Source organism: Equus caballus, chromosome X (assembly GCF_041296265.1).
Source record: "Equus caballus isolate H_3958 breed thoroughbred chromosome X, TB-T2T, whole genome shotgun sequence".
NCBI lineage: Eukaryota > Metazoa > Chordata > Mammalia > Perissodactyla > Equidae > Equus > Equus caballus.
In genome coordinates this window covers 25,253,858-25,278,819 of record NC_091715.1, presented here as the reverse complement: position 1 = coordinate 25,278,819, position 24,962 = coordinate 25,253,858, and the positions used below count along the sequence as shown (strand labels likewise).

General features: G+C 41.2%; 1 protein-coding gene across 16 annotated transcripts in view; it reads left to right on the top strand.

Moving 5' to 3' along the window:
* Positions 1-24,962, top strand: part of DMD (dystrophin) — a 2,262,230-nt gene that overhangs the window by 2,178,144 nt on the left and 59,124 nt on the right. For all 16 annotated transcript variants that reach the window (XM_023633802.2, XM_070257261.1, XM_070257256.1 and 13 more), the window contains 4 exons: positions 746-903; positions 20,767-20,933; positions 23,187-23,298; positions 24,700-24,836. In XM_023633802.2, coding sequence (XP_023489570.2) covers positions 746-903; positions 20,767-20,933; positions 23,187-23,298; positions 24,700-24,836 — 574 coding nt within the window. The remainder of the gene's footprint in view (positions 1-745; positions 904-20,766; positions 20,934-23,186; positions 23,299-24,699; positions 24,837-24,962) is intronic.

The following is a 24,962-nucleotide window of genomic DNA, read 5'->3' as shown; positions in this document are numbered from 1 at the left end:
ACAAGGTATGATTAAAATTATTGTATTTCTGAGAACAAAACAGACATTGCCGGTGTTTGGTGTGTTCATTCATTCTGTGAACCCATGTATATTGGAAACCTGCAGTCCTCCAGGTACTGCTGTTCTGCTCTAGACACTTCTGGTGCACAGTTGACCAAGATATGGTCCTGCTCTCAAGGAGATACCATTCTTCAGCTGCAAAGACAGACCCACATTAAATCAGTGACAGTGTAAAGTGATTTGAGCTACTTACAAATATGTATAGCATCCTGTGGGAACCCATACAAGAAACTCAATGATCTTGTGACTTCATAAAGAAGTCCCAATGTCGCTCCATTTGTTCATCTCTGATGTTCTAAAGGGATGGTGCTTTGGGCCAGTTACATGCTTCTTAATGCTAAGACATTTATTTTATGATAATGGTTATGTCCTATATAAAATATATTTCCCAAGACATTGTGTTCTGGCTTAGGAAAAATTCAGGTATCAAGACTGTATGTAAACTCTCATTTCTTTCAGGGCTGTAGTTTATTTGAAAGTTGGCACACTTCATATATACACAGTGATGCTTAACTTGATCCATAAAAGTAAATGTCCAGATTAGCATACAGTAGAAGGAACCCCTCTCTGGGGGAATATTGGCGACTCTCGAGAACTGGTACGGGCATTGAGTTGGTTGTTAGGTTCTGCTAGCATTTACTTGGTGCTGCTTTTGATTGTTGCAATTCTCTTCTTCCTTTTTTAGACCTTTTCAAGCAAGTGGCAAGTTCAACAGGATTTTGCGACCAGCGTAGGCTGGGCCTCCTTCTGCATGATTCTATCCAGATCCCAAGGCAGTTGGGTGAAGTTGCATCCTTCGGGGGCAGCAACATTGAACCAAGTGTCAGGAGCTGCTTCCAATTTGTAAGTTATTCGCCTTCTTAAGTAATATATTTATTCTTTTGTGTTTTAGAAATTAATTTTAAACGCCACGAAACTTCAGTTTCTCACATTAGCTCTTCTGTAGGCAGGCAGGTAGGTAGGGGATTTTTGATATTTGATACCTCTGTGGGTAATGGCTTCTGGAACTCTGGGTTTGGGGAGAGAGGATGGTGCAGAGGAGGGAAAAGAAACCTCTGCAGCAGGGTTACTAAGCATGGTCGCTAAGGTGCTGGGAGGGAAGGGAGTTCTCGGTGCCTCCGTGAGGGAGGAAATAAATCTCCAGCCGTAGAAATCCTTTGTAAATAGGAAAATGACCTTTAGGGGCCGGCCCAGTGACACAGTGGTTAAGTGTGCACGTTCCGCTTCTCGGCGGCCCGGGGTTCGCCGGTTCGGATCCCGGGTGTGGACATGGCACTGCTTGGCATGCCATGCAGTGGCAGGCGTCCCACATACAAAGTAGAGCAAGATGGGCATGGATGTTAGCTCAGGGCCAGTCTTCCTCAGCAAAAAGAGGAGGATTGGCAGCAGTTAGCTCAGGGCTAATCTTCCCCCCCCCCAAAAAAAAGGGGGGGGCTGGCCCCATGGCCGAGTGGTTAAGTCCGTGTGCTCCACTGCAGGCGGCCCAGTGTTTCGTTGGTTCAAATCCTGGGCATGGACATGGCACTGCTCATCAAACCACGCTGAGGCAGCGTCCCACATGCCACAACTAGAAGGACCCACAACGAAGAATATACAACTATGTACTGGGGGGCTTTGGGGAGAAAAAGGAAAAAAAATAAAATCTTTAAAAAAAAAAGAAAATGGGGGGCTGGCCCCGTGGCCAAGTGGTTGAGTTCGCGCGCTCCGCTGCAGGCGGCCCAGTGTTTCGTTAGTTCGAATCCTGGGCGCGGACATGGCACTGCTCATCAGACCACGCTGAGGCAGCGTCCCACATGCCACAACTAGAAGAACCCACAACGAAGAATACATAACTATGTACTGGGGCCTTTGGGGAGAAAAAGGAAAAAATAAAATCTTTAAAACAAAAAAAAAGAAAATGACCTTTATAGGTGAGTCTCTTAGGTTTTTTTTTAACCTAATTCTATCATTATAGCCTCCTTTTCAAGGGCTGTTGGTAAATAGTTGACATACCTATCATTTTTTTAAAAAAAGTTTTCCTTTTGTAGCTCTGACATTCCTCTACCCTTCCAAGGCCTGGATGGCGACTTCCCATAGTCTTATAACAAGCTTGGAAGTTTGTACTCTACTAATGTCTGTTCCGAGCTCGACACACTCTTGCCCATTCTCTTTCTTTTTTTCTTTTTTCTTTTTGGATGAGGAAGATTAGTCCTGAGCTAACATCCATGCCCATCTTCCTCCATTTTTTTAATATGTGGGACGGCCCACAGTATGGCTTGATAAGTGGTGCGTAGGTCTGCACCCAGGATCTGAACCAGTGAACCCCAGGCCACCAAAGCGTAGCAAGCAAACTTAACCGCTACGCTACTGGGCTGGCCCCATCCATTCTCTTTCTTATCCTGCCCCATTGCCTTCTCCACACCATAATCAGTGCCCCCAGAAACACCCTCTTCCTCCCAAATGCCTGAGCGCTCCAGTGATCAACATTTAGGTTGTTTCTATTTTTTGATAAGGTAGGTAATGCTGCAATGAACATCTTTATGCACTCAGCTCTTTTCTTTGATTGAAGTTTTTTCCTTAGGTTAAAACGTCAGGAATGGGATTACTAGACTGAAAGATATAAACAGTTTTATGGCTTTTAATACATATTACCAGATGGCTCTTTGTGAAAAGTTGTTTCTATTTGCACTACCACTAGCGCTGAAGGAGTGAGATATTTGCAGTATCACGTTATTCACAGTGTTGTCATGGTTTTTTAAAAAATGCTAAGAGCTCTTTTTCTTTTATGGGGTTTCTCAATCCAGTCTAATCCCATTAACAACAGACTAGCTGTAGAGATACCTGGGTTAGACCTGCATGTAGTCTTTGACCACAGACTAGGATAAAACTATAGAAGGCCTCCTGGGCAGAACATTGTGAATATTTAGACATTTCAAGCAGTTTGAGCGTTCATTTAATAGTTAACTGTGCAAACTGAGTAAAGGCATCAGAAGCCCACGTATGTAGAGTTGGATTTACTGTTTGCATTGCTTTGCCAAAATTATGGCAAATTAGCTGTAAATGTAAAATAGATACGGAGAAATAACTGCATTTTTTCACCTCATACTCAAATCCCCCAAAATATGAACAGACTGTCACTGCCTCTAGATTTGTTTCTTGCATGTGGCTGCATTAATATTTCTACTCTAGAATGTAGACACAAGTAACTTTCATACAGTGAATATTAATGGCCCCAGTAGTCCAGATTCGTTTTGGTTTTTTTAAAATCCAATCATAAAATAACTTGTAATGACATGAGGTCTTTTTTCCCTAAGTGTTGTTTTCTCTTTAGTGAACTTTGTTCCTTTTTATGTTCCAGTTGTGAAACTCACACACACATGTTCATATATAATAAGTATATATATATACACAATTGTGTGTGTATTGTGACTTGGGTTGAGAGCAACATTCAGAACACAAACTGGCCGACAGTCATCTTTATTCAGGGACAGTTCCTGTGGCAGAGTAAGCCGGGCTGGCTTCAGGGCCACTGGAGCCATTGTCCTGTCACTCCACAGTACTGACTGCGCCACTGCCATCATCATCAGGCAGCCACTGCCACCCTCACTGTAGACTCTGGCTCTCTCTCTCTCTTTTTGATTGAAATATATTTGACATATAACATTGTGTAAATTAAAGGTGTACCATACATGGATTTGGTACATTTATATATTATGATTGCCATTGGAGCAATAGCGAGCACCTCTGTCACCTCACATAATTGTCCTTTCTTTTTGTGGTGGGAATACGTACGATCTAGTCTCTGGCTCTCTTGAATTTGGTTGTCAGGACAAGGGGCCGCTGAACAGAGGCTCCACTTTCCCTCGTGCTGTGCCCTTATCAGAAGCCAGGTTTGTTCCACGTCGGCCTGTTGCATCTTTTAGCTGGATGCTTGCCTTCCTCACTCACCCCATGCCTTATGTTTCACTGTGTCCCTGTCTGTAATAGCAACACTCCCTTCTCGGTGTCAAGACTTCGAGCTTGCTGGCCCGGTGGCGCAGCGGTTATGTGCACACGTTCCACTTCGGCAGCCTGGGGTTTGCTGGTTCAGATCCTGGGTGCGGACATGGCACCGCTTGGCAAGCCATGCTGTGGTAGGCATCCCGCATATAAAGTAGAGGCAGATGGGCACGGATGTTAGCTCAGGGCCAGTCTTCCTCAGCAAAAAGAGGAGGATTGGCAGCAGATGTTAGGTCAGGCTAATCTTCCTCAAAAAAAAACAAAAACAACTTTGAACTCAACCCACCACTCAATCGCATATTTATTGAATGCTTCCTGGCTAGCTAGTCTCCAAGCTCTTGGCAGTGTCTTTTGTGAGACTGGGGGGAAATCCGTCAAGATATTAAGAGTGGTAACAGGTGGTTTTTATTTTCTTCTCTCTACTATTGTATTTTCTTCTTTGTCCATTTAGAATTAGAAGAAAATTAGTAAAGTGCTAACTTTTTGTTTCAGAGGAAGAAACATCTTTGGTTGAATTCCTTTTCATTGTCACTCTTCCACTGTTTTCAAGCCTTCTCATCACACGCACAGATTATTGCACTGTCTTCTTAGCAAATCTCCTCTCCACACCCTTGGCCCTTTCATTGGTCTTACTGCTCTCGTACCGGTTATAGAGAAATGGATCTACTGTGTGACCCCCACCCTTAGAAATCCTAATTTCTCTATTTAACTCTCAGACCTTTCTTAATCTGTTTCCATAACCGCCCACAGTTTGCTTTCACTACCATGAAATGGCTTCTCCCTACCATATTACCTCCCATGCTTATATATAGTATTGTCACTGTTGCTACTGATAAGAATACTTTAGCTTTGTTCACATGAATTCTCTCATTTAATCCTCGCCAACCTTTTGAGGAGAAGAGAAGAGGCAGGCTTTCGGCTTTTTGTTGTTGTTGTTGTTGTTTAAGCGGATAAACAATTGACCTGTGCCCCGGAAGTCCCTCAGCTGGGCAAGAGTTGGACTCCTAGTCTGGCATCCCCACCCCCTGACTCCCCATTTACTATCTCATTCCCAAGGGGAAATAATACGTATTTATTCTGGGTCCCTGCTAGAATAAGAGATGCCATAACAAAACAGGGAACATCCGAGAGTTAGGGGGGAAGAGGAATCCTCATTTTAAGAAGTTGAGTATTGGCAAATTGGATGTTTCTAGTAGGAATGTTGTACACATTCTATATGTACACAGCCAGGCAAGGTTTATGTTGCTTAGATTGGGGGATCCTCTCAGCTTTGTAGTAATTTGCAGTCAGGTTGAACAGATCCACTGTGAATGCTTGCTTCAGAATCGATGCCCACCGTCCTGGCCCTGCTCAGCCAGGTGCTCTGGCAGTCGCCTTTTCTTTCGCAAGTGCGCAAGTGCATGAAAATGCGATGTTTGCTGTAGGGAGAGATAACAGGAGTGAGAATGCCCTGTGCCCTTTGTTTGAAGTGTAAGACCTTGGGAATGGGGCTAGGCTGGCTCCTTTAGCAAGCTTGTGCTCAAAGGCTGCTGTTTCTAGCAGCCTAAGGAAACGGCAGTGAAGTACTTGTCTCTCCTACAAATGCATTCCTTGCACCGCCGAGGGAGACGATGACTTCAGACTATATAGTCCTTTTATTTCCTTCATTTTCTTGTCACCAGCTGGAAATCTTACTTCTTTTGTTGGTCCAGTTAGAAAGATGTAACCTCTGATTCAGACAAGGGCCTGGCAGGGGCCAGAAGAGAGATGTGTGTTCATGTGCACTGCCCGCTGGATGATCTTTTCAAGGTTTCCTCAGACCATATCCATACCCTCCAGTCTGGAGATGGACAGTGGTGATGTTTGCACCAAAATATGAATGTACTTAATATCGTTGAAGTGTCCACTTAAACTGGTTAAGACAGTAAAATTTATGGGATGTGTATTTTACCACAGTAAAAAAAATTGAGGGAAAAAACTTAAAAGAGGAAAAGGAATTGCCAAGTCCAGATAAAATGTTTTGCCTGTTTAAAAATCAGTATAGGTGCTTCAAGGAATTATCCAGTAGGCAAGGAAATGAAGGCATATCTGTGGATATTAAAAAAGAAAATTCACTATAAATTTATGGATTTGACAGTTGCATCTTTATTGATACCAAACAAGGCAGTAGGATATGTTTCTACGTCAGAAGCAGACTGCAGTCAACACATTTACTGGGAGATTGCCTCTGGGGCAGTAGTGGAAGTAAAGTTTTGAAACCAGTTTGTTTTAGAAATACAGCTTCAATTCATCCATCATCAGGTTGTTCCTCTTTCGTAATCCACGGAAACATTCCTGTTGGCAGAGCAGATCCACCCTTAGGACCTCAGTCAGGCCAGGCCTGCCCTGGCAATGAGTCACACACACTGCCCAAAAGAACCTTGGCGGTGGGCCACATCTCTTCTCTTTCAGATGAGAAAGCTAAAGCCCAGAGAAGCAGGATGAATATAGTCTACATCCCGCACATATATCACGTCAGAATGACACATCAGGCCTGAGCTGCTGATGTTCCAAGCTAGTATTTCCTTCTGCTAAACCGTCTGAGTAGAAATAGATGGCTTTAACTAGTTCCAGTACCGGACTTGCCTAAGCAGGTGTTAACGTGATCCCTTACGTGAATTTAAGGTTATAAGAGGATGACGTGGGTAAGTGAACATCCCTACCCCCACCCCAGCACACATGCATACACACACACCCACACCACGATCTTTATTTAAAATACTTTAATCCCAATTCCAGTTGTGTAGTCTACCTTCAAATAAAACCAAATAATACTTCCTTTTAGATAGGAAAACTTCACGCTTTTAAGTGACTCCAGAAAAGTCATGTATCTACAAATTGGGATTTGGCAGTGTCCTGAGAAGTGCCCACCCCATGCCCCCACCCCCCCCCCAACGTGACAGTCTTTGTCGTCTCTCCTTCTGCAAACATTTTAAGGACTTTATTGTTTAGATAGAATCAAGTATACCAACTTTATATTCAATACGCTTCACCTGCAAGAGCTTGGGTGTCAAAATCTGTTTATTTTACATCTGTTTTCTGCCTCCTGTTGTATGTATGCATTCAAAATGAATAAGTTGCTTTTTCATCTGTCTTCTGGATTTTTATATTCATATGACATAAATGAATATCCTCGATGCACAGTTGTTGTAATATAGAATGATATAGAAATGAGAATGAATTACAGCCTCAACTGCTGCGAGCAAGGATATGGACATGTCTCATATATACATAATAAATCACTCCAGAGTATCTGGAGTAGCAGGTGGCAGAGTGGTGAAGCCCACAGGCCCTGCAGCTGACTGACTGCCTGGGTTCAAATCTGAGCTCCGCTATTTGCTGGGTGTGTGACCTTGGGCACGTTTCTTAAGCTTCCTGGCCCCTAAGCTCTTGGGGTAGTTGTGAGACTTAAATGAGCCCATAGAGACAGAGCAGTTAGAGTTGTGATCAGCACATCATACGTACTCACTGACTGCTAGCTACGATTATCTAAAATGTACCAAGAGGGGCCGGCCCAGTGGCACAGCAGTTAAGTTCGCATGTTCCACTTCAGCAGGCTGGGGTTCTCTGGTTCGGATCCCGGGTGTGGACCTACACACTGCTTGTCAAGCCATGCTGTGGCAGGCGTCCCATATATAAAGTAGAAGTAGATGGGCACAGATGTTAGCTCAGGGCCAGTCTTCCTCAGCAAAAAGAGGAGGATTGGCAGATGTTAGCTCAGGGCTAATCTTCCTCAAAAAAATAAATAAATAAATAAAATGTACCAAGAGAATATCCCACCAAGATTCACAGTTCCTTTTATCTGTGGCCGAGCATCCGTAGATTAGGTTTTAGAGACTCTTGAGGTTCTGTTTTCTCTATAACTGTTAAACTCCCATTGCAAGGACACTTCTTAACCGGTTTGACAACATTCCCCATGCCAATTGATCACATTTTATATTTTCCATCCTTAAAATAACTCCTAAAAGTTCCACTTTGCCTAGGTTTCCTTTGTTTTTTTGTTGAGTCATCAAAATATGGGCCCTTAGGTTCCATCGACATTCTTTTTATGCCCCTTCTGGACTGATGGATACTCACTAGTAACTGAGATATTATTAAGAGTTGTTATAATTTGGTATTCAGAAACAGAGGTAGCCACACCAAGCTACTACTAGGCCTGCTCATGGACAGTTAAGTAGAATTCCTGCAAATTTTCAGGAAAGACTTTTTTTTTTTTTCTTTTTTTGGTGAGGAAGATTTGCCCTGAGCTAACATCTGTGCCAGTCTTCCTCTATCTTGTATGTGGGTTCACCGCCACAGCGTGGCTTGATGAGTGGTGTGTAGGTCCTTGACTGGGATCCAAACCCACAAACCCTGGGCCACCGAAGCACAGCACGCAGAACTTTAACCACTCAGCCACAGAGTCAGCCCACAATAAAGACCTTTTATCAGAGTATTATCAATCTGAGTTGACTATTGGTTTTCAACTGCTGTTGTTTGCTTTTTTAAAATTTTTACTTATAAGCTCTGGTGGGTTTGGCTTCATAATTATCCATTTAATTTGTTGTGGTTTGTGTGGTTGACTTCCCAATGTGGAGAGATGGATATTTTCTTCATTAGTATTTTGAAGATAGGTTTGTGTTGTAGTTGAAACCTGTTTCATTCATACATTTATTGCCAGGGAAAAGCACATGTCATTCTGTTTCCCCTCCTCAACTTTCTAAAGTAGTACTTCATTGTTATGACCAAAGTTTCCTTCTTCATTCGTTCCTTTCTTCCTTCCTTCCCTCCTTCTCTCCAAAAGTTGAGGCAGAGGTGCCAATAATAAAAAAAAATTTTTGAGAGCTGTGCTTTTAGTTGGAAGAGTATTCTGGACTCCCTTTTATCAGTTCACCATTAATTCACATTGAAATTTACCCAAAAAGCTCATAGAAACAAGGAAACATGACTCCAACATTTACCGTTTTCTTTTTTCCCATGTTTGTCACTGGCTTGTAATTTGATTTTTTTTTAATGGAAAGTTCTTCCTACAAAGATTACTTAAAATGAAGGGAAGTGCAAAACTTCTCCCTGGGATATCCTTACCTGTTTCTCCAGGGTCCTTAGTGTGTCTTGACCTTCTAACCTAACAGCTAGAGTTTTTTGTTTGGGGGTTTTTGTTGGGCGTTTGATGGAATATTAAAAAAGAATTTTTTCTCCTGCCTTTTTTTTTAAAGCTACACTTAAAAAAAATATAGTGAAATTTATTCTGGTGGTTGGTTCCGTGGGTTTAGATGAATGTGCATAGTTGTGTCACGGCCACTACAGTCAAGACCTAGAACATTTCCATCGCCCCTAAAATTCCCTCTTGCTCTCTGTCATCCTGCCTGCTCTCAGTCCCTGGAAAGCACGACCGTGGCCTTTTCCTGAACTGGATTTTAAATGACTGTCGGCGGCAGTGGTGGAAGATTTTACGTTAGCTCTTGTACTCGAGCGTAATGTGTCCTGATACTTGCTTGAGAAAGTATATTCCGTGATATCTACAGACAAATATCTGTACTGTTATGTGAAGTTTTTCTGTTAAATAACAACTCCCTAGCATTAACTAATTGAATTAATTGAAACATTGAATATACTTAAGGATTTGCATAGCTTTAAAAATTGTTCTTATGGTCCCTGGAGCGATGGCATTAATTGGTTTATCAGTCAGGTGGAGTGGAGAGCCTGAGTGTGGACAGTTGTCCTTGAACATGTAAATGAAGAGTGGGTAATCGCTGTGTGTTATTGTGTGGGCTGATTTTAGCTTTAATGGGTGATTCAGCGTCCTGATTAATATTTAGAGCAGTGACTGCTGGCCTCCAACCTGCTCATTATCTTCAGGACTTTAAACAAAATACTTGATTTCTACCCAAGATCGCAGTTATGGGAAGTCTTTTACTTCTTGTCTCACAAACACAACTTTTGACCTCTCAATGCTTATTTCAAACCAGAAAAATGTCTGTCCACGTGGGGATTCTTAAACTCATTTTTATGGCTGAAAATTCACACTTGGGTATCTGGGAAAAGCACACCTAGGCAGAGTGTATGAGAGGATGCTGTAGGAACAATGAAGCTAAGAGAACAGGGAGGAAATCGGTTGGGTGTTAGGGTTGTGTTTTTTGAGAAAACGAATCCTGAGGAGCTTCTCACATTTTCTACCATAGACATGAATGCCATTTCCCCTTCCTCTTTCACAGTCATTAAAGTCACTCTTACCCACCTTCCTGCCTGCCTTGCCCTCCCCCAGGTAAGGCTGATTTGGAAGAAACAATGGTTTCCAACCAGTGTTTTATTTTGGAAAAAATTCAAGCATAAAGAAGAATTGAAAGAACAGTATAACGAACACCCATATGTCTCATACATCTGTACAGCCCATGGTTAGTTAGCATCTTCTCCCGTTTCTATTTCTCTTCCTCCTCGCTTCCTTATGTATGTCTGCCTTTGAGTACACACACGTACTCATTTTCCCCCCTTTGCTGTTTAAAAGCAAAAGGACATTACAACATAAAACATAAACTCCTAAATACTTCACCACGCATCTTTTTTTAAAGGACTTTCTGCAGCTAACTGCAGTACCCTCGTCACACACAAATTGAACATCAATTCGGTAATATCATCTAACATGCAGTCCACAGTGAAATTGCCCCGTTGCCCCAGAATCTTCCTTATAGCTGCCTCTTTTCTTCCAGGAGCCAGTGAAGGTTTGTGTCTTGCATTTGCTTGTGACGTCTCTTTCACTTAATCTAAACAGTCTCCCGCATGTTTTGTTTTTTCATTCATGACATTGACGTTTTTGAAGAGTCTGGGCCAGTTCTCTTGAAGAATGTCCCATGTTCTGGATTTTTCCGCTTGTCTCCTTATGATTAGATTCAGGTTAAAATTCTTTGGGAAGAAGATGATGGAGGTGATGTTGTGTACTTGCCACTACCTCATATCGGTAGGGACAAAATAACACTTTGTTCTTATTGGTAATGCTATGAACCTTAAGGTGGTGTCTGCCAGGTATTTCCATTGTAAAACTTTCTTTTTTCCTTTGTAATTAGAAGGTCATTTTTGTGATATTTTGAGACCCTATGAATATCCCGTTCCTTAACAGCCGTTCACCCTATGGTTTTAGCCTCCATTGATGATCCTTTTCTAATTCAATTATTATATTGGCAGTTGCATAATAGTGATTTCTAATTCTACTATTCTTTCTGCCTGTGTTAGCTGGTTTTCTTCTGTAAAGAAGAGTTCCACTGCTCTCGTCTCTTTGTTTTCGAGTATCACTGTGGACATCCAAGGTGATTTTGAATGTGCAAAGAATGAGACTTCTGACTGAACTGCCTTTGGATACTAGTTTTGCCATGGCATTGCTGAAGATGCCAGTGCATAGCATTGACAGTCCTTTTCCCCTATGGCAATGTAAACATACGTCTAATAAGTACCTTCCCATATTAACCAATTTTTTTGTAGGAGCGACAAGTTGACCAAAACCTATAAGGTGAGCGATGCGCTAATGAGGATTGAGAAACTTGTAGGCTTTTCTGTTTCATTTTTTTCCTTTTTGCTACTTGAGTATCTGTTAGCCTGTAGCTATCGGTCCATGTAGCTCAGATATGCCATAGCATCTCACGGTGGGAGGAAGGACACGTAATACCAAAGAGAAGGGGGAAAGGAGGCGATCAGAGGAGACGTGAGTATGCATTTATCGCAGTGATTTTTGGGTATTCACTTGTACCTTCAGAGAGCTCTCAATAGGCAGCAGAGAGTTCAGTTCAAGATTTGGTACGTGGGCAATGCCCCAGGTAGGCCTTCCTTAGCTATCAGAGTCTCTAGCACTCTAAGGCAAGTTAAAGATTCAAAGGATTTTGAACATCAGCCTGTGTGTTCCCGTAGGAAATCACTTTTGTCTTCCCTTTTTAAGACTACTTTAAACATGCATAATTTAGTATTAAAATAAAAGGTAGCCTTGAGTTGTTTCCTTAACCTCCTTGAGCCTTTTTTCATCAGTAATGTGAAGTTAAACAGATTGTCTCAAGAGTTACTTGCCCCCAAGTTTCTTTGATTATACGCTAAAAGTTAGGAAAAGGCAGAAAGGGAAATGGATTACCATACTTATTTCAAAGCTTGGTCATTATCAGCAAAGTCTGACCTGATTTTCTGGGTATCAAGTTTTGTAATAGCGATATGAGATCCAGAAAACACTCTTGTACATACAGCGTGGCCTTTCACATGAGACCAACTGCTCTCAGAACCGAAGTTGCATAGACTCAGAGCAAGATGTGAAAACACACTATGTGGAACCTCGTAGAAATGATCTCTTGTGTCCCTACACTAGTTTTCCTTAGCAACTCAAAGGTAAAACACAAGTATCTTCTGTCTAAGAGGATCAAAATGGCACCTTCCTTCTGCTTTATTTGTTACATGTAGGTTTGGTATAGTTTTATAGGAGATTTTTTTTTATCGCTCATTTGATTTTCATAAAAATTGGTATTGTTTGGAAGAAAGGTTATTAATATTCTTTACAACTTGTTCTTGTTCCTCCTTTTATGTTCGTTGCTAGTGCAGACTTCCCTCTTATGTAAAATATTCCACTGATGCCCTTGGTAGATTTCGAGGTTGTTAAAGAAACTGTAATAACAGCTTAGGGAACAGTCAGGAACTGCCTGTCCTGTACCATCTGACCCTGGCTAGCCACTCTCCTTGTGGTTTTAAATCTTTGTGTACAGACTGTAATTCACAAAACATTTTTGATCAATTTAAATTCAAATCTTTCCAAACACTAGGGCTTTTTACAATCGGGGCCAGAAAAGTTGGGTTGTCAGCTTTTAATGCCGTTACCGATTAACAATGGCAGCAATATTGAAATGGTTATTTGGATTTGTGAAGGGGACGTTTTCCTAGTGAAAACAGCAAATACAAATGGCCAGGAAGGAGAGATTAACCTTTTTAAAAATCTGTGGTTTGTCCCCAGTGTTTTCCATAAGAAATGTCATAAGAATGTTGGGAAATTCTATTCATACATATGAATGTTTTCAAGATTTATATATTTATTATTTTGTCCCCTAAATGGGCAGGAACTGTACTAAATAACATGAAAATACACTCACATACACTCCTGTACTAGCTGACCCACCTTACCTTGCTTGGGATAATTATTTGCCATGATTAAGTAAATTTCTGCTATTTGTCCTGGAATACATTGCATAGAGCTGTCTATTTGGGAAGCAACTTGATTTTAAATCAGGGTAAACCATTTGAGAATGTTCCCTTGTGACTTCCAGTTTGGGGCTTTTTACTTATTAGTCCTTTTCCTTTCCTCTCTCCGCACTATATTAACCAGCGTGGCCTTTGTCTCCCCATCAGTAGTTGAACAGGCTTATTCTGGCTTCTCAGTTTCTGTGTGGTAGAGGATAGCTGCCTGCGTGTTAGGTGCCCTGCCGAGCTCCGAGGGAAGTCTGATGTTTAGTTAATAGTAATGTACCCATGTTGGTTTCTTAGTTCTGACAAATGAACCATGGTAATGTAAGACGTTAACGTCAGGGCAGAGTTTCTCAATCTTGGCACTAGTGACAGTTTGGCCCAGATAATTCTGTGTTGTAGGGGAATGTCCCCCATGTTGTTGGATACCCCCAACCCCAGTTGTGACTACCAAAAATGTCACCAGATATTGTCAGATGTCCTCTAGGGTACAGAATTGTCCCTGGTTGAGAAGCACTGACCTAGAGCATAGCTACCTGCCTGTGAGTTTCCCTTCAGGGCCCTCAGTGTGAATTTTGTGTTTTTCTCCATTTTAAGCCAGATCATTCTAAATATATCCTCCAAGTCCAGAAATAGACTGTTAGCCTTTGGTGTGCGATACCATAACAGACAAACCAACAGAGAGACATTTCCTTTAAAAACTATTTAAAAGTAAACATTGGGCAGTTTGAGAATGTACTTATTTTGTCTCCTATTCCTTAGACAACCCTTATAAGTTCAATAGTTTGCTCTTCAGGATGACGAGGCAGTTTTTTTTTTTCTTCTAACCTCATTTAGATATCATAATCCTTCCTTTTATTTATTGTGATCACATTGCAGCTTAATTTCCACCTGTCACCGAATTCAGCAAACTTTTACGGAGGGTATAGAAACATAATTCCTGTCTTTAAATAACCTGCAATCTAGGAATGAAACCAAGGAGGTTTAGGCAAGTATTGTTTCCGGGATGGTAGTTCCTTTTTATCATCTGAGAACTCCCGGGTACAATCTCTTGCATAAAGTTTACTTCTCTTCATGCTAATTTTTTCAGTTTATTAAGCATTGACGTGGTTTTTCGAAAACCTCACAGTTGAGATGCCAGTTGCCTTCTCTTAAAAACAACATATGTGTTTATGGTAGCTGGGCTGCAGGGGTTGCTGAGGAATCTTCCCATCGCATTTCTTCTTTGGCCATCAATTGATACCGTTATCCTGAGAGAAAAATGAGTGTTCATGTTGACCCCCTGGCAGCCATTTGTCGCCTAGTCCTTCAGTGCCCAAGGACTTATGGGAAGCACAACGTGAAAGAAACCAAAAAGTTATCCTGAACCCCGACAAATCTCCCAACTCCAAACTTGCCACGTACAGCCCTTTGAAATGACTATATTGGTAATTAAATCCCTTGGCTAGAAATTCCAGGTATTGGGATTCCTTTAACTGTCTTTGTACCTTGCTAAAATGACATCCGTGTAAAGCCACCCTGCGATCTGCTGTAACGGAGCAGCAGAAATGACAACTGATTCCTTCCCCTAGCCTCCGTGCTATGGATAGTCGCTGATAGGTGAGGACCAACAGAGAAAGAGTGGAAGCCCAAGATACTTCCATCCTGTGGCTATCACAGCAGAAGGAGCTGTGATAGCTTTGCTTTCTGTGTGTACATGCCATAGAAGAGGAAAAGGGAGGTATTGCCAAAACCAAAAACCAAAAAACAAAACCCAGGGCTAAATGGCCCGTTCTAAGAGTTTTTGCTTAGATAGTTTGAAAATGGCATTTCTGGGTGAGGGCAAGCTCTTCCTTGATACCAAGAGAAGATACTGGAGGCCTATATGAATGTCCGCAGATAATGGCACCTGCAAGGATGGTCTCAATCCAATGCCATCGTACCTGTCATTTGAACTCAACAACTTCCTACCCTTCCAGTCTATCCCTATTTATTTTTTCTAGGATGATCAAAATGTAATTTTAGCTGCATTTTCATTCTACTTCTGTTAGATCTTTATAGAAGCTTGCCTGGTTTTAATTCTTTCCTCCTTTACTGCAAGACAAAAGGAGAGGGATTTACCACTAGGATTCAGAACGGTTTGCAGTAAAAATGAAACATAGAAACAGAATGAGAATGTGAATCCCCATGTCTTGTCTTCAGTGCCGTCAGTTGGCCTAGGTGAGCAGTTTTAAAAGAGCCAAAATGATGGATCTTGCATCTTAGGAGCTAGAAAGAACCTTGAGAGAATTTCCAACCTTTAAGCACAGGAGAAAATCTGTAGTATTTTGAAAGAGGAGAACATTCAATCGCTTCCCTTGGTAATTTACACTAATGCTGTAACAACTTTCAGCGTCAGGAAATTCTTCCGTATGAGTTACAGCCGGAATTCTTCATGCTGCTTAAGCCTGTTTCTTCTTGTTCTGCCCTCACTGAAGGGATCGAACAGCTGGTCACAGGCCCCTATGCAAGAGCCATTCACATAATTGAAAACTGTTATTAAATCGCCCCTTCAGCCACTCTTTCTTGTTCATTCCCTTTTTTTTCTTCATGGCTAAATAATCTCAATTCCCTTAAGCTGTTCTCATAGGTCTTTCAAACCCTTTAATTATCGTTGTGCCTTTCTGCCAAGCCTTCGCTAAGTTCTGGGTCGGCTGTAGCACCAGAACTAGACACCATTTTCTAAGAAGGGTTTGCACAGTACTGAGTAATGAGCTCATTTCCTTACACTGTGCTTGCTATATGCCTTTAGTTATACATCACAGACATGGTGGGGTTTTTTCTTCTTTTATTTTTTACCCCTAACGTTTGTTGCTGACTCATGGTCAGATTTTTTTTCTGTTTTCCGGAAGGAACAGAAGCTCTGTGTTATTATTACATTTTCTGTATTAAGCCTCAATTCTTTCCTCTGCATCACGTCTTTGAATCCATCCTTAAACAAACTATCATTTAAACGTAAGTCAGGAAAAAACATAGAGGTTCAGATTAAGGAACAATAAACTCATGTTTTAAATAGGAATAAATTAGTAATGCTTCTCAATTTGCTGTCTTTCTGTAATGGTTTGTCTCCTAGCTAGAAAGGGTTATTTTGATAAAGTTAGTTTCTAGACCAGTGGAGCAAGAGATTGTTATAGGACATATTGTAGCTGAAACTTCCAGTTCTATTGACCAAGTCTCTCATTGTGTCTTTGTGTACAAGATGGGAAAACGTAGGTAGTGGACACTAGACGGTAAGATAACTGGGAAGAATCAGAGTTGAGCAACCAGAGAGGGCTGAATCCTGGATTTGTCTTGACCTGAGGTGCAGGCTGTAGTGGTGTGGCTCACGTTTGACCTTGGCCTCTGATATTTTCACCCGTGACTTTTTGATGAAGACAGAACACATGTCTTAAAATGTAAAAATTACACAAAGGTGGGAAGAATGGCTAATTCCTTAAGAGTCAGGATTCTTAGAGATATTGATGAGATTGTACAATGGGCTCAAAGTAACAGGAAAGTCCTTGAGAGAGGTGAAAGGAAACAAAGCCCGAATGAACAAGTACAGAATGGAGGCATCACTGGAAGCAGCCGAGAACAGCATTTCCCATCATGCCCAACAGAGCATTAGTGCCTTGTGTTCACAAGCCTTATGAGTTGAAAAAAAAGAAGATAAAGGTCTTAGGATCACTGAATCATTAGTTTGGGAAATTCTGAGGTCGAACAAAGTTTAACGTGTTTCTTCACTGACGACACTCTCAGCTTTCAATACGTTAACGTGCATTTTAAGAATTTTAAGAGGTGGATATAATGTGCGATGTTTCCTTAATTAATTTGACCTTCTTTTCCTGAAGCATTTTACTGGATGATTGATCTGCTGGGTGCCCTGGGAAACACTGGCCCAGAGATTTTAGTTGAGTGGAAACCCTATGTGAGCCTATAGTACAGAACAAAAGAAAGTAGTCAATTATATTGTTCAGAGAAATGGAGGTACCATGCCCAGCAGATCACATTTGGAGAATAGTTTTCTAATGGACAGTGGCAACCCAAGCCATGTCAGATGAGGAAGAAATCAAAGGAGTAGAGATGAAGAGGCATGGCCAGACAAGACAGCTCTGGTAACATATTTAAAGGGCTGTGTGGCAGCTGAAAACTGCTGGGTTTCTGGTCGGATGGATAATAATAATGCTGATAACAGGAGCAAACCCTGACATGGCTCTTGCTGTGTGCCAGACACTGTTCTAAGTGCCTTTTGTTAACTCATTTAATTCTGAAAACAACCCAATGAGGTAGGTGCTATTAATAGTTCTAGTTCATGGTGGAGGAAAATTAAGACACAGAAAGACCAAGTTATTTTCCCAAGGTCATACAACCAGTGAGTGGCAAAGCTGGGGTTTGAACTCTTGTGATTGGACTCTGGAGCCTCTGTTCCTATTTGCTTTGCTGGTGGATTTCAGCTCAATGTGATGAAGCACTTTTGACAGGGGTACCTGTACCAGATGCTCAAGATCATCCATTAAGGATGTTTACTCCCTCTCACAGTGGTGTTTATACTGTGGCTGTAAGAACACACTGGCATTGGATAGGAGTTTGGACCTGATGATTGCGGAGGGCCTTACAGCTTTGTGGTGCCATTCCAAAAGGAAGAATTCACTTGCGTGGTCTCTTTCATCTTTATGTTCTATAATTCTTTTTTTTTCTTAATTTTCCACAAAGTACCTCTGTGATGCCACTCTACACAGAGAAAAGTGTTCCACAGAAGCTTTTGATCAGTCACTTGAATTGATACCGTTTTGCAGCTGGGAAATTCAAGGTTAAACAGCTCATTATAATGTTGTTAAATTTATAATCAGAGGTAACGACTGGAGTACTGGTCCAGTGGTGAGTGTTGCAAGCCCAAGGACCTGTCGGTCCAAACCCCTCCTGCCTTTCCGTCTGAAATGTGAACCAGTTCTTTATTAGCAAACCCCAGTCCAAGAGAAGCAACATGGGTTTGCGGTTCCAATGCTCACTACTTGTATGATACTAAATATCCCGTCATTAATTCAGCTTAAATTGGTCTCAGAATAGGTAGTGCCCTTTGGTTCTTGGCAAAAGCAAATGACAATCATTTCTAGAGAAGGCACTTTTATTCTAGGGCACAAAGTATCTCCAGAAAATATTTTTAAGGTCAATGTAGTCTGTAGTTAAAAAAAAAAAAAAAGCACACAAGAAACCAAGGAAAGGGAGAAGCAACAGAAATAGCAGACCCACAGGAATTTCATATCTTGGAATCATTAGAGATGATTTTTTGAAAACTATGTTTACTCTGTTAAAAAAAATAATAATGGGCCGGCCTTGTTGCCAAGTGGTTAAGTTCGCATGCTCTGCTTCAGCGGCCTGAGGTTCACAGGTTCAGATCCTGGGCACAGATGCACCACTCATCAGGCTACGCTGTGGGGGTGTCCCACATGGAAGAACTGGAGGGACTTGCAACTGGGATATACAACTACGTACTGGGGCTTTGGGAAGGAAAAAAAAACCAGGAAGATTGGCAACAGATGGTAGCTCAGGGCCAATCCTCCTCACCAAAAAAAAAGAAAGAAAGAAAGAAAGAAAAAAATAACAGATGACTTTGAAAAATATCTGCAGGGAACCACAGACTTTACAAGTGACTTTTAAAATGACCAAATAGAACTTCTAGATATTAGAAAGTACAAGAACCAAAATTTAAAACTTACTGTATTGGCTTACAGCAGACTGGGTGCTGCTAGAGAAAGAAATACATACCCAGGCAGTAGGGCAGAAGAGATTATTAGGAGTGAAGCACAAAAGATAAAAAAAGGGAAAACCAGGGAAGGCCTATTGAAGAAATGCAGGCTAGGTTGAGAAAGTCTAACATTTATCTAAGAAATTTCTGTAAGTGGAGCGGAGAGAGAATAGAGAAGAGGCGCTGTTTGTTGAGATTATGACTGAGGAGATTCCAGAGCTGACTAAAGACTCTAACCGAGATTCAGAAAGCCCAGTGAATCATAAAAATGTATTAATAAAACCCTAGGAACACAATACAAGAAAGGAAAAGGACAGATTGTTTTCAAAGGAGCAATAGTCAGTTTTACTGTTGACTCCTCAACAATAGTGACAGAGAATGAGATAGAAGTAGCATAGTATTTCATTGTGCTAAAACAAACAAAAGCAAAAGAAAAACTTTCAATCTAAAAAATCTATATTCAGTGAAGATAGTTATCAAGAATCGAGATTAAAGAGCCAGCCCTGATGGCCTAGCAGTGAAAGTTTGGAGCACTCCACTTTGGCAGCCCAGGTTCTGTTCCCGGGTGTGGAACCACACCACTTGTCTGTCAGTAGCCATGCTGTGGTGGCAGCTCACATAGAAGAACCAGAAGAACTTATAACTACACACAACTATGCACTGCAGCTTTGCAGGGTGGTGTGAGGTAGGAGAAGAAAAAAGGAGAAAGCTTGGCAACAGATGTTAGTTAGCTTAGGGTGAATCTTCCCCTGCAAAAGGAAAAAAGAAAGAATATAGATTAAAAAAAGATTTTTCGGACACACAAAACCTGAGAAATTCACCACCAACAGACACCTACTAAAGGAATTTCTAAAGGATGTACTTAGGCAGAATTGATCCCAGATGGAAGATTTGAGATAAAGGGAGCAATGAAAAACAAAAACGTGATCAATATATGGGTCAATCTAACAATATAAAAAATTAAAACACTATCTTGTAGGGTTAAAAAAAAGCAAGATATAATTAAAATGCATGGCTATAGTAATATACAAATCAACTGATGGGTGAAATGTATTTCAAGTTTTCTAAAATCATTGTACTGTTTGGGAGGAATGGTGTTTATTGAATTTAGACTTTGAAGGAGAGGGAGAAGGGAAACGAGAAACAGAGACAGACAGAGAAGCAACAGGCCACCAGGAAAACAGCACTAGACCAGGAGGTTTGGATTCCAGTGTGAGCTCTGCCATCAGTTAGTTGTATGACCTTGAAAAGCGACTTCTCTCATCTACGTCTCCCTTTTCTTGTCTGTAAAATGGATCTCTGGGACCAGATGCATTTTAAAGCCTCTTCATTATGATTCAATGAAATATCAAGAAATAGATTCTCTAGAAAAAAAGCAATCAATGGTTTCCGAGTTTTTTTTCTGACCTCCCTTGAAATTTTATCAAGAAGCAGTTGCATTTTACTTCTGGCTCACTCTTACACATCTGTTCAAAAACTGGAGCTAAATAGAGTCTCGCTCAGGTGTGAAATTTGCTCTACTTTTTCCATTTGTTTGTTTTGCTTTGCTTTCTTCTCATCTAGTAGCCAAACAGAGTAATGGCAGTTCACCAAAGCCTTAGGGGTAGGTGGCTCATGTGTATTTTAGGCGGCCATGTGCAGAAAAAGGCTGTGAAAAGTAGGCCTCACTGTGCAACTATTGTTGTTTCTTTTTAACTTATTACCTGGACCGCCACATGCCTCCTCTCCTTTCTCACCTTCTCTTCTTGCATTCTTCGCCCCCTTCGCTCTCCTTCCTGTCTTTGCAGGCCAATAATAAACCCGAGATTGAAGCGGCCCTCTTCCTAGACTGGATGAGACTGGAACCGCAGTCCATGGTCTGGCTGCCTGTCCTGCACCGAGTGGCTGCTGCGGAAACTGCCAAGCATCAGGCCAAGTGTAACATCTGCAAGGAGTGTCCGATCATCGGATTCAGGTATGAGGAACTAAGAAGACGTCATTTTTGTCTTAGCGTTTCTTACCGTTTTCTGACTTGATCTTTTGTCCCCTGTGCTGGTTGATGTTAGTTTGTTCCTCTCCAAAGTGGGAGAGCAGGTGATTGGGCTGGAACACCGATCACTGGGTTCTTTTGGTGGCTCTGACTCGTTAGGCCAGTATCCCTTTCCACCTTCGCTCTTCAGAGCCACATTCTTGGTTGAACAGGACTCACCACCTGTCTCCACAGAGATATTTGTCTGACAAGTGTCTGCAGATTACTGTGCCTTCTTCTTCCTGGAACCAAAACACTTTGACCATCTTTCTTTTTTTCATGGTCTTTTCTGTTTATAGAAACTCTCCAAGAATCAGCTATAAAACTAAGAGACGATTCCATCTGGGGAGACCCATCATAGCAGCTCAGTCTTTTATTTACTTTGCGCCACTTTTCTTCCCCTAAAGTAACAAGGATTGTTTCAAGCCCCCTAGAACTTACTTCTTTATCTGTGAATCTGATTACACTCTCTGCAGAGTATCCTAATGAACTTCTAAGGGAATATAAAGTATGCAAATAAATGAAAGATTCACAAAGTGGCTAAAAAAGAAAATGTTCCTTATAAATTTAAAAATGAAACAGGAAACATAACAGGTTATTATTCTGATATTCTTAAAATGTCATGGAAAACAATTGGCTCTTAAATCTGCAGCCTTGTTGACCTGTTTGGGAGAGAGCATATTTTTAAATGAATTAATCTTATTGAACAATAATCCCAAATCCAAATTCTGAAACGATAATGTATTTAAACATCTGGATCAACATCGGGGTTTCCATAGTGATGAATAAGCCAGAAAGTTGTAAACTAGCTGGATTGTCTAAGCCTGTTCAGAACCCACTTAGCAGCTAAGTAAATACTCTTTTTCTGGTTATGCTTAGACTTGTTTTATTGCTTTGTTTCCTAATAACTACTTTGTACCATTTGTGTGCTTTTTATTCACTGTGTTCCTTTACCTATTGGTGTTTGTCCTTCCATACTTCATGCTGTTTACAAAGAGGTTTTACAAAAATCTTTAGAGGTTTCTAGAGCCTAGATAGACAACATTGAGCAGGCAGTGCTTGCAAAGGACACCTCCTTTCCTTCCTGGTTTTTGGCAGGTAAGAACGATGCCATGGGGGGCGGGGAGGGGAAGCCACAGAGGACTGCATTACATTTCTTCCCTTTCTTTTCTCAGCTTCCCTGGCTAGTGAGATTTATATACAAGGGGAAGTTTTATAAAATAGAAAAGGAGAATGTTTTGGGGGCTCTAAGAGCGTTTTCACATTCAATTCTTTTGCCCTTATCAAATTAGATTATTTTAGGAATCAACACTTCTCTTTCCTCCTTCTCCCCCTCTCAAAAGATGGTTGGGAACTAAAAAAGGTAGCTTTTTCCCCCACATTCCCATATGTGACATAAGGAATATGTTTATTTGAATTGGCTGAAGTTCTTATCTGAGAAAGCAAAAGGCAGGGAGAATATGCAACAAAGAATACAGTATTCTGAGAATGGGGGGAAATATACCATCTAGTACTTAGAGATTAGAAATTCTTTCATCTTCTCCAAACTTTGTCTTTTCTTGGGGCTTCAGTTATCATTTGTGGGTAATGTGGTGAGGGACATCTGAAGAGAGACAGAGAAAAGAGATTATCTAAGTAACTATCTGAAGATGAATCATGTCAGCCAATCAGAAAATGTAATTGAAGCAAGACTTGCTTTAATTGAGAGTTCTTGTTTATTTTTCTTTTGTTTCAGGAAATTGCTTTATCTTTATAATTTTTTTTTTAAATAATAATTGCTTCAGAATTTTTGTCCCTGTGATGGGGGGGGGGGGGGGGTGCCCTGGCCTGCAATGCATCAATCTATTTCTCATAGAAGTTCTTTCAAATTCTTGAATTTGGTCTTCAAATGGCTGGAACTTTGCCAGTATCTTCCTATTTAATCTGAAAGAGTTCCTAGTGGAGTTTAAAGAAGAGCTGAGTTTTTCTTCCCTCCTTCCATATGTTATAGAATAATCTTTCTGCCAAAATGTTTTGATACTGTAGGAGAAGCACCGGAGAAATCGGGAGGGAGGAAGCTCATCACTTACCTTGTGGGATTAATGAACATTGCATTCTGTTTCTAGAAGTAAGATGAGGTGGAAGAAGGTGTATTGAAGAGTGTTCTTTGGGAATTTGATTTGAAGAAATACATATGTGTTTGTTTTTGTTCTTCATCAGGTACAGGAGTCTAAAACACTTTAATTATGACATCTGCCAAAGTTGCTTTTTTTCTGGGCGAGTTGCAAAAGGCCACAAAATGCACTACCCCATGGTGGAATATTGCACTCCGGTAAGTTAGATGCCGCCCTGACATGAGTTCGTTCACCTGCGAGAATTGCCGTTTTGTACACTATTGCAGATCACGTGCAATGTTGTGATTTATAAGTTCCCCAGCTAACGTGGCTGCAAAGTCCAGGCTCCAGGATTTCCCTTATCCCTAGCACGCAGGGCAATGCCTGGCACACATGGAACGTTGTAGACACTCAGCAGATATTGTTGAATGAATAAATTGGTTTTCCTTCTGTTTGCATGGTTGTAAGGAAGATGTTGTTTTCACATTTATTTTGCACAGCTCTGGCGGTTGTATGGAGAGGTTTTATGGCCATGGAGCATGTTGGGTGATAGGGGGGGTGTAATGTGGGTCTCCCCAAATTCATAATCCATCATTTTCAATCAATCTTGCTTATCTTTTATCTGTTTTATGTACTAACACCAACCAAATGCTAGGCGTTTACTTTTTAAACCACTCTGTGAAATAGGTGTTATTATCCCCTTTTTACACGTGAGGACTCTGAGGTCCTGAGGGTAAATAATTTGCTCAAGTTTCTATAATTAAGAGGTGGAACCTTCTCCTAAAATGTTGTTCTGGGAAAATGTTCAGTGGCGAACTTTGAAAAATCACTGGTGAAATGGAAAGAGCATAGACTTGGTGGTCAGACAGACCTGGGTATAAATCTTACGTCTTTTAACACCAGCTGCTTGCTATTCCAAGTATGGTCTGTCTGTTGCCCAACAGCATTGGCATTACCTGGGAGCTTATTAGAAACGCAGAAACTCGGGCCCCACGCCTGACTTTCTAAATTAAAAGCTACATTTTAGCAAGATCTGCAGGTGGTTCCCATACATATCAGAGTTTGAGAAGCTCTCCTTTAGAGCATTTCTCTCTTCCATCATCAGAGGGATCCTCCCAGTTATGTCACTGTCTTTCTCACTTTGATTCCTTTTGCAAAGGCGTTCAGGGATGGAGAATGTACTACGCTGTGAATAGAATGATATTTAGTGGGTGAAACATGATATCAATGTGGACAGAATAGTTTTCACAATGCTGTTAAGCGTGGCAAAATTTAAGGTCACCTTTTCGACCTTAAGACTTCTATAAACTACCATTTACTGAATAGCTGAGGAGTCAGTATACTTCATTTATTCATCATAACTTGTTGAGGCATTTTTGCCCCCATTTTACAGATGATCCAAGCGTCAGATGGGTAAATAACTCAGCCAAGTTAATCTCACTAGTAAATGCCAGGCCTGGTTTCAAAGCCCTGTTTTTATCTGATTCTAAACCCTTTGCTGTCAACCCCCACTCTCTTCTAAATGACTAAACCAGTGTCCTGAGGCAGAACACTGGCCTGGTCCTTTATCTGGAGATCATACCCTCCTAATTCTGATCTCAGTGCGATTTCCCTTTCAGACTACTTCGGGAGAAGATGTTCGTGACTTTGCCAAGGTACTAAAAAACAAATTTCGCACCAAAAGGTATTTTGCGAAGCATCCCCGAATGGGCTACCTGCCCGTGCAGACTGTCTTAGAGGGGGACAACATGGAAACGTGAGTACTGGCAAAAGGAAACCGACTCTCATTTGACGTATATTTGAGCTCCTCTCAGCTGAATACCCTTCTTCACTCCCAAATGCAAACAGTCTCGCCTATTTCTTTCTTTAGATTTACTTGAGC